Below are 9,798 nucleotides of genomic sequence, written 5' to 3'. Positions count from 1 at the left end.
TATAATCAGCTGAAAAAAAGTCACAGTTGAGATGATTGTACGCAATACTGGTTCACATGATTACAAATACACACACAACTCAGTAAAGTACTAATAGGTGTTATTTTTGTGGCATGTGTTGCAGGTATTCAGATGGCAACTGCATTTGAAATTGTACAAGTTCACCAAACCACATCCCACTCAACTAGTTACAGCAATGAAGTATTACACCTGAACTTGAGCTAAACCTCAGGTGAGGATTCAACCATGAAGATGAACTCAGCTGTGTGAAAAAAAAAAACTGAAAGCACCCAGTCAACATGGTTAGGGATGTAATAGAAAGTTAAGACCAAGTGCTTTGCACCAACACATTATGGAAACAAACATTACACTGGAGTGGTTTAGGGTTAAGAGAGTGAAAGGCCTTGAAGACTCCAGTCACAGCCTCAACTTACATCCCTGTTTAGGGCCACTGGAAAAGACCAATCAGTGATGCTCCCCCAGAAACATAGTAGCATTTTAGCTAATCCATTCATGCACAAAAGTGGGACTAAGCTACTGTGGAAAGAGACTAGATATGTTTCATTATTAGCTTATTACAGGCAAAGGGCCATGTGGGATAAGAGCTTTATGTGACATCCCAGGTAGTCCTCCTCATTAAATCAGGAGGACTGGTTTTAAGTTCATTAACCAATTTGAAGTTAATGAATTAGACACCACAGAAGAACAGGGTTTTCCAGGCATTTTTATTGCAGCACAGAATAACAAGACGGGCATTAATGCCTCATTCCACTCGGAATCCTTCATGCAGCCTAGTCATGTCTGTCACTTCCCACTCAGGACCAGACCACCCAGGCTGCTCAGACCTGGCACCTCTGGACTCGGCCATCTTTGCACACAACCCAGAGGATTCCTCGGTCATAGGACACATGCCTGGCCACACCAGCTGCCCTTAGAGCCCACCACCTCCTGCCAAAGGGGTTACAGGCATCAATACCAACCCTGCAGGAAAAGGAACAGGGTTAGAGCAGCCTAGAATTAGGACAGTCGTTCATGCAACCATGTGCATTAACCCCTCCCCCAGCTCACCTCTTGAAGACCACTCCATTCCTGTCCACCCCATACACACTGCCATCTGAGCCCACCTCCACCAGGGACAGGGAGCCCTGGATGGGGTACCACCTGTCGGAGCCTTTGCAGGAATCCCCACTCACATCCAGCTTGACAAAGATCTGGTCCAACCTGTTCACTCCCCAGCAGCCAAAAGGCCCACATGAATAGTACTTGAGGGAGCCCACAACAGGAATCCAGGGGATGTTGCCCTGGCCAGCATACTGCAGCACAGGCCCGCTGTTCAGGCAGAAGATGGAATTGGCAGCATTGACACCAACCACAAACTTGTCTCCACCAGCATCAATCTGGATGAGGGAGCCTGCAGAGGAGAGCAAAAAACAGCTGTTCTCAGCAGGGGGTAGTGCAGTGCTCATTCCTCAGTATGAGGTCATGAACACTTGAGGAGTGAAAGATGTTCTGGCTGAAAGCAGCCACTATCCATGGATAAACATGAAAGCTATCATTTCTAACCTATATAGATCAGCTGCAGCCTCACCTGGTTGCACTTGGATCCACCTTACCCGAAGCCACTTGAACACAAGGCTTGAGAGACTCACACTCCAGAGTCCTGCTGGCCCCACACTCACATGTTTCCCCTTCATGGCCAGAGAGACCCAGCTGTTGCCCTGGTAGCTGACCAGGTTGTCTGCATTGTCGACTCCACACACTCTTCCAGCACCAGCATCTATCTGCTTCAGACTGCCAGGCACAGCCCGACACTGCAGGGCTTCAGCTACAGACACTGGGAAGGAGAGGACACCACTGGGTCAATGATCACGTGGAAGCAGCCTGGGTTTAAGGCAGCATTAAGGCAACATTTAAGGGATCATAAGCATCTGACACTGAGGGACTAAGCCAATAGGGCATTAATGAATCAGCAACAGCCACAAGTGAACAGAGCTCAATGCACAGAGAATCAAAGGCTTGCAGAATTTCAAGAGCACACAAACATCCAAGTCATGGATTTAACACTCAGGCAACATCTCTACTCAAGATCAAATAACTATACTGAAATCCTTAAATACTAGCAGCATGCAGTTAATCCTCCCATCTGCCTTTGTGCTGCCCCTTTTAGTCAAAGCAATAAACCCAAACCTTACCTAGAAAGAATCCCACAAGCAAACACAACACACAGCTTCTCCCTTCCATGTTGATGAATGATCACACAAACCTTATGTATAGTATAAGCAGCCCCCGGTGGCCTTTATATACTCAAGACTGCTGGGCTTCAGGTCCTACACACACCTGTCTAACCAGGTGTTAAATTGTGAACCATAACGAGCTGCTGATTGAATCACTCAAGTATCAATTACAGAAGACATCATTAATTATATTCTTTCCATAGACCTTATCCTCAGGGTTTGGGAATCATGGCGACAAAAACTGAAATTGAAGCCCAGTGCTTCAGATAGTCACGAGCTGGATTAGTACTAGTATCAGCAGGGACATCCTCCAGTAGTGCAGGTCAGGGGTGGTCTAAATTAGATAACGAGACAAATAGTCCCAGATTAAAGATTAAATTTTTCTGAGCACTTAGAGGAAAATATCTGGGCCCTAGATTGAAATATTCCATTTGGATAGCACAGTGGTGTGGATTTTAGGACTGTAGCCTCACAGTTCCTGGGGTTGATGTCCAACTGAATTTCCTGCTGTGTGGAGCTTGCATGTCTTCCATGCGGATTTTCTCTATGGGATGTAATGGAAAGTTACTGAAAAAAAGTGTTTTATCCTAAATATGTCCGTTTACGGGCAGAGCTGTGTTGTAAAAGCAGCTGGATTCTTAGAACAAACTGTGATTGTACCCAGCGAGTCAAGGCCATGGGATGTTCTAAGAATATGTTTATCTCTGTCCCAGCAAAAAGGCGATGCGTAACTGCACGTAGCTGTCTTCTCTGTCCTAAGGCTAAGACCTATAAGGACTGGAAAATTACTGTCTCGCCTGTCTTTGTTTTACTAACCAACCATAATGAAGTAAACAAATTGAGGTGTTGCATCAGCTAGGTGTATAAAATAATGGACCTTTTCCTATTTTACTTTGAAAATCAGCTCTCACTTGCTGCACAGACTGGTGGTTGCTGTTTTTCCCTATTGCGCAATATGAATAAATGCCTTACTGAGTGAATGAGAACACCTCTCCTGGCTCGTCTTTGATAAAATTCCAAGACAGGGACCACTTTGCTACCAATTTAGAAAGGCATCCTGGCTTTTCAAAGTAGTTTACATGTATGTAAAAAGTTATGTCAATGATTAAAAAATTGCAGTTGGAGAAAGTGTGGACATTCAAAGGAAGTAGATTGATACTTTATTGATCCCATGAAAGAAATTGCAGTGCAACAGCAGCTTAACACAGACAACACAGCAACAGTGTAACGAATGATACAATAATAATAATACAATACATACAGTACAATCAGTACAGTGAGAAGTGCACTACGAAGAGTTACTCACAGTCCAGAACACACAAAGAACAGTACACAACAAAGTCGTATTGCACAATATAAATATGAATATAAATGTATTGCAAGGGTCCCTGGCATATATTGCCCAAAAACGGTTTTAAACGGGAAAAAGAAAAAGAACAGCTGTATCAGTTTACTGTACAGTCCAGAAACAGGTCCCTGTCAATGTTGCCCCTTCCCAGACACACAGTGGATGCGTTGTACAGTCTTATGGGAGAAGGCAAGAATGACATCCTGTAGCGCTCCCTGTCGCACCGTGGTTCGATCAGTCTATTGCAGAACGTGCTCTTCAATCTCACAAGCATGTCATAGAGGGGATGGGAGATGTTGGCCATGATGGCCTCTAGTTTGGACACCATTCTCCTCTCAGCCACTAGCTCCAGGGGGTCCAGGCCAGACCCAATGACGGAGCTTGCTCTCCTGATGAGCTTGTTCAGCCTGTTAGAATCCCCTGCTCTAATCCCAGAGCCCCAGCATACCACTGCGTAGAAAATGGCGCTCGCCACCACCAACTGATAGAACATATGTAGCATCTTACTACACACATTGAAGGACCTGAGCCTCCTCAAGAAGTAAAGTTGGCTCTGACCCTTCTTGTAGATGGCCTCGATGTTCTTAGACCATTCCAGTCTATTGTCGATGTGCACTCCCAGGTACTTGTACGAGTCCACCATCTCCATGCCACTCCCATGGATGTAGACAGGAATATGTTTGACGCTTTTCCTCCTGAAATCTACCACCAGTTCCTTCGTCTTTGTTACATTCAATTGCAGGTGGTTCTCCCCACACCACTCCACAAAGCTGCTAACCTCTTCCACTGCACTCTTCCTCCTGCCCACTCTTGAAACATCCCACTGTAGCGGCAAGGCTTATTAAAATACAGGAATTAAGTTTGCTGCTACCTTGCCAGTCCCTCTCTCCTTCATCTCAGTGGTGCTGGATACAGAGAGGCCATTCCAGCTGGTTCACATTTAAGGTGTTTTTCTAGCCGATAGAGTGTCCTGATAAGGAACAACTCCCAAAGCTGAGATTCTCTAGCAACCCTAATAAATGGTCATCTCTTGCGCCTTACTGTCTGGGACAGTCTTATTCAAAGTTGTTTACAACCCTAAGGTCAGAGTGCATTGTTACCCATCCTCAGCCAATCAGGAACTGGTAGGGCAGGTTAACCCCACGTGGGTCTCGAATGCCCACAGAACGTTCAACCAATAAACGACCGTAGTTCCTCCAGGTAAAACAGACAGCACAGGGCTTCCTCGGGGCGCCTCCTGGACATCCTCAGACTCAGCTCCTCCTGGACATCCTCAGACTCAGCTCCTCCTTGACATCCTCAGACTCAGCTCGGACCACCACGTAACGGCCAGTGTGTCCGAGAGTCAGAACTTCACTGTTCTAAGAGTCGAGAACGGAGGTTGCCAGCATGTACCCAAAGGAACCACCCGAGGTTAGCCCAGCAGCAAGCCTCGTGAACCCACCGCGAAAGCTCACCTGATCAACAAGTGAACTACGGTCAGAACTGTGGACAGCTGAATCTGTGGATTCAGGACTCGCGCTACATCAGGAACGAACCAGTCTTCTTCCTGTCTAAAGAGTGTGACCTGCTTGGACCCACAGTCACTTTTCTCCTGTGCACAAACTCTGCTAGTTTCAGCCAACACTAACTAGCCGGTCTTCAGAGAGCATCAGCAGCGCACCGCAGCAGAAATCTCTCCCACTTCACTCTCGCTGAACCAGCAGTGCCTGGCACCGAGCCAGAGAACGCTGATTCGACACAGCAAAAAGCCTGCTGCTGTTTGTGTCCGCGGGAGATCTGAATCCACACAGATTGGATGAGTATTCAACATTCTGCATTACAGCTCGAGAATTCAATTGTTACCTCAACCTGAGATTATATCAATTTAATTCCTATGAGTGATGTACTTGCTTTTGAGTATCTAGTGTAGAAGTTGTAATCCAAGTTCATTTACGAAACGGTATAAATGAATGATATACTGAACGTATGTCCCTCTTGGTCTGTAAATCTTCGTGACTGAATATATACCTTTTGTATTCTGCTAACCCTCACGATAAGATCTGTTATGTTTATATGCACATTTTATGTATTATTAAATGTATTGTCGTGTATTAGTATCCGTGTGTGCGTTGCTGAGTATCCCTCTGGGTCGGTCTTCTAATAGCCATCAAAGAATCATTTTGTGACTTAATGCTACAATTAATAATTGTCCCAGTAAATGCACAAAACCCCTACATTTATTGGTGCCTCATGAGAGGATGCCTACACCACAATTGCACAATTGCAGCACATCTGAGAACTTCTGCAGGTGGCATGACTCTGAGTTGTATTTAAAGTCCGAAGTATAGAGGGTGAAGAGGAACGGAGAAAGAACTGTCCCCCGAGGAGCCCCTGTGTTACTTACTACCTGTTCAGACACACAGTTCTGAAGTCTCACCGACTGTGGTCTGCCTATCAGATAGTCAGTGATCCACAAGATCATGGAGGCACCGACTTGTATCTCCTCCAGCTTCCTCCTTAGAAGTAAGGGCTGGATAGTATTGAAGGCACTGGAGAAGTCAAAAAACATAATCCTTAAGTGCTGCCAGCCTTGTCCAGGTGTGAGTAGGCCCTTAGCAGCATGTAGATGATTGCATCCTCCACACCAAAACTGGGCTGGTAGGCGAACTGTAGGGTGTTCAGCGATAAACTAACTAGAGATCTCAGGTGGGATAAGACCAGCCTCTCCAGTGCCTTCATGACGTGAGAAGTCAGCTCTACTGGTCTGTAGTCATTGAGGACAGAGGGGCACCCTTTCTTTGGTACCGGGACCAGGCATGATGTCTTTCAGAGCACAGGGACTCTCTCCAAGCGCAGTCTCAGATTGAACAGTCGCTGGAGCACTCCTCTCAGCTGATCAGCACAGGCCCTCAGAACTCTGGGACAAATGTCATCTGGTCCTGTGGCCTTACCCTGGTGCAGCCTCTTCAGCTCCTTCTTCACCTGGTCAGCCGTGATGGTCAGCCTTGCCTGGGGGATGGTGCTCATAGCGCTGTAGGTGCTGCAGGTGTTCATGGCGGAGGTGTTGGAGAGTGGCAGCTGTGGGGGATGGGGGGGTGAGCAGCTGTTGGAGGTTGTAGCTGTAGGCGGCCATGATTGTGGGGGGATGGAGGAGGTGTTGGGCAGTCGCAGCTGTGAAGGCTTAGGGAGCGTGTGGCTGTGAGGGGATGGGTGTTGAACCGCAGAGGGCCCTGAATCAAACCTGTTAAAAACTGGTTCAACTCGTTGGGCATCTCCAGGTTCCCCTCCGTTGCACCCCCAGCCTGTTTGAAGCCAGTGATCTCTCTCATGCTGCTCCATACATCCCTCACCCTATTCCTTTACAGCTTGTCCTCTACCTTCCTCCTGTAGGCGTCCTTGTTCTCTCTAAACTTCTGCTTTAGTTCCCTCTGTACACGCTTGACCTCTTCCTTATCCCCCCTCCTAAAGGCTCTCTTCTTGTCATTCAGAAGAGCCTTAAGGTCACTGGTGATCAAGGGTTTGTTATTGGAAAAGTAGTGTACGTCTTTGGTGGGGATGGTGTTGTGTATGCAGAAGTTAATGTAGTCAGTGACACAGTCCACCATGTTGTCTATGTCGTCCCCATGTGGTTCGCACAGCACATCCCAGTTGGTAGCCTCCAGACCACCACGTAGATCCTCCATAGCCTCCTAAGACCATCTCCTCACAGTCCTAATGCCCGCAGGTTGGCGCTGGACAATAGGCATGTATAGTGGTGTAAGCAAGACGAGGTTGTGATCTGATCTGCCAAGGGGGAGAAGGGCTGTGGAACTATATGTATCCTTAGCATTGGCATATAATAAGTCCAGTGTTTTGTTTTCTCTGGTCGGGCACTTAACAAACTGGTGGAAAGTAGGCAAAGTGATGGAAATAGAGACGTGGTTTAAGTCCCCTGATATAGCTAAAAAAGCGCTAGGGTGCTTTGTTTGTAGCCTGGCTGTGACTGTGTGTATGACGTCACACGCTGCCTCTGCGTTCTCCGTAGGTGAAATGTAAACAACAACAAAGATGGCGCATGTAAACTCCCGTAGCAGATAGTATGGACACAGTCCTATGGCAACCAGTTCAATGTCCGGGTTATAGACGCGCTCCTTAACATGAATATGTCCAGGATTACACCATCTGTTGTTGACAAGCAGAGCGAGCCCCCTCCTTTCCTCTTACCGCTCTCGGTGTTTCTGTCCGCCCACACTGGCTGAAAGCTGCCGATGGCAACATTCGAGTCCAGAATAAGTACCTGCAGCCACGTCTCGGTGAACTCCCTTGCTCCTCACCAATGCTCCCAGTTCGTCCATCTTGTTCACTAAGGACCTCACATTTCCCATAATGATCGAAGGAAGATAGGGTTTAAATCTCCTTCTCTTTGCCTTTCGCGTCGCACCAGCCCTACAGCCTCGGCTTCTCCTACTCAGCTACTCTGGAACTGATGGCTTCTCTCCAGTGAGTAGAACCGGACGCGTTAGCGCGATCAGCTGGTCCCGCGTGTAGACAATGCCTCTGTAGCTATCGGCATTGCAACCCGATAGAAACAGAGGTCCGAGTATCAGAAAAAACAAGAAAAAGTATCTCAGCTTTCCTGGCATCCATCATGTTGTGATCTCAAATCTAGTTGCCGGCAAGGGTATGAAGAAAAAACACTAACACACTAGCACTAACTAACTGAAAGAAACAAAGAGACACAGAGCTGCTGTAGCAGGCTGCCACTAACACGGCGCCATCTTCTTAGATGCGTTGTTATAGCTGCTTGTTGCCCTGTTTAAGGTAGAAGGTCACCCCTGTCTTAAGCAAGACATCCCACTGATTCTCTCAATGTTGATCTGCCAGTCCAGATTGAAAAGAGATGAGTGCGTGAGGTTCAATCTGGAGCTCATACAGGACTGTGCCACAGTCATGGGATTCACAGTCTGTCTTGGATCTCCATTTACTCACTTGTGAGTTTCAGTTCAGTGCTGCAGGGGTTCAGGCAAAGACCTTCAAGCTTGTGGTGGTGGAACTTCTGTTCCAGTGTGGGCTGCCCACGAAAGACCTGCTTTGATATGACTGGAGACATAAGACTTCAAATCAGCTTTCTAGATGAAGTGAAAAACAACCGAGCCGCCCTGCAGTGAATGGAACCTTTCTGAGCTACTTTACATATCAGAAAGCACTCTGGATTCTTCTGGATTCTATCAGAGGTTGACAGCTCAGTGGATTCATTTTGTGTTGAATGTGGAGTTAGTCTTCTCCACAGCCTTCTCATAATGACCTGATTCTATACCTGATTTCAAATCACAGCTATTGATTTCACATGCGGTCATAAACTGCCTACCATTTATTTTAATGACGGTGCTCATTTTCCAATAAAACTGAAAAAAATTAATAAACAAGACATCTGATTCAGCATAATCATGTCCGATGTAATAAAGTTTATAAAGTGTAAACATCATTAGAGATGAGGCAAGAAGATTTCAAATAGGATCCTGAACAGTGCTCCCAGGAGAAACAAATACAACTCAAATTGAACTTGAACTTTATTGCCATATTTAACTTATACTCATTTTTCTAAAACTGATATACTGGCAGGATGTAACACTGAGTTTTTGTCAGAGTTCCATCTCTGTTTACATCATGCTGGGTCTTGAGGAAGAGCTGCCAACAGTGTCCTGTTGTTCCTTGTCCCACTGTAGCTGCAGCCCAGAGCTCCCTGCAGTGCAGAGCACCTGACTCGTGTGCTTGTGGAGTATGTGCTGCCACTGCCTCTGCAGGATCCCAGGGGCCCTGAGCTCCAGGTAAGACTGCTAGACTCTGGTGTTGGGTACAGGCGGCAGACGGTGTCTGAAGAATACCTGCTCTTGCATTGTGGAACCTGTGAAAATTCACAATGGCTGTACATCCTTTTGCAGAGCACAATCCCTGACACATGTGCTGTAACCTTTTCTTAAAAATGATTCATTTCCAAGGTTTGAAAAAGGAGACATTAATTTGGAAAACATATGGAAATCTTAGTATCAAAATAATGCTGACCCAGTGAAGTTCACTACACACAAATATATTGATGTTAAACAAAAATACACTCGAGCTGATCTCCTCAGTGTTTCCGAAATCATCCTCACAAAAAACGCCGGGTTGTTACTCATGTTGGTCTGAGACAGCAGTTGGCTGGGTGTCAGAAAGTGGCTCAGCCAGTCAAGCTGAAATCTACCTGTGTCAAGATAA

The 9,798-nt window shown here is 46.5% G+C and overlaps 1 protein-coding gene across 1 annotated transcript; it reads right to left on the bottom strand.

Annotated features, from left to right (window-relative positions):
* Positions 1–839: 839 nt before the first annotated feature.
* On the bottom strand, positions 840–2,241 carry LOC148815440 (fish-egg lectin-like). Its single transcript, XM_088905440.1, has 4 exons — positions 2,193–2,241; positions 1,589–1,834; positions 1,069–1,411; positions 840–981 (listed from the first exon to the last, which is right to left on the bottom strand). Exons 1-4 carry the CDS (start codon positions 2,239–2,241, stop codon positions 840–842), a joined length of 780 nt encoding a protein of 259 aa, XP_088761566.1.
* Between the last annotated feature and the right edge of the window lie 7,557 nt (positions 2,242–9,798).

Source organism: Atractosteus spatula, chromosome 25, assembly GCF_055471065.1.
Source record: "Atractosteus spatula isolate fAtrSpa1 chromosome 25, fAtrSpa1.hap1, whole genome shotgun sequence".
Classification (NCBI taxonomy): domain Eukaryota; kingdom Metazoa; phylum Chordata; class Actinopteri; order Semionotiformes; family Lepisosteidae; genus Atractosteus; species Atractosteus spatula.
This window is presented reverse-complemented; position numbering and strand designations above follow the sequence as displayed.

What these genes read in the sequence shown, in the direction of transcription:
- LOC148815440 (XM_088905440.1), bottom strand. Translation starts at nt 2,241, where the DNA reads ATGGAAGGGAGAAGCTGTGTGTTGTGTTTGCTTGTGGGATTCTTTCTA. An exon ending in GTGGATCCAAGTGCAACCAG is followed by an intron (nt 1,412 to 1,588) that starts GTGAGGCTGCAG and finishes TCTCCTCTGCAG; the next exon opens with GCTCCCTCATCCAGATTGAT. An exon ending in AATGGAGTGGTCTTCAAGAG is followed by an intron (nt 982 to 1,068) that starts GTGAGCTGGGGG and finishes CTTTTCCTGCAG; the next exon opens with GGTTGGTATTGATGCCTGTA.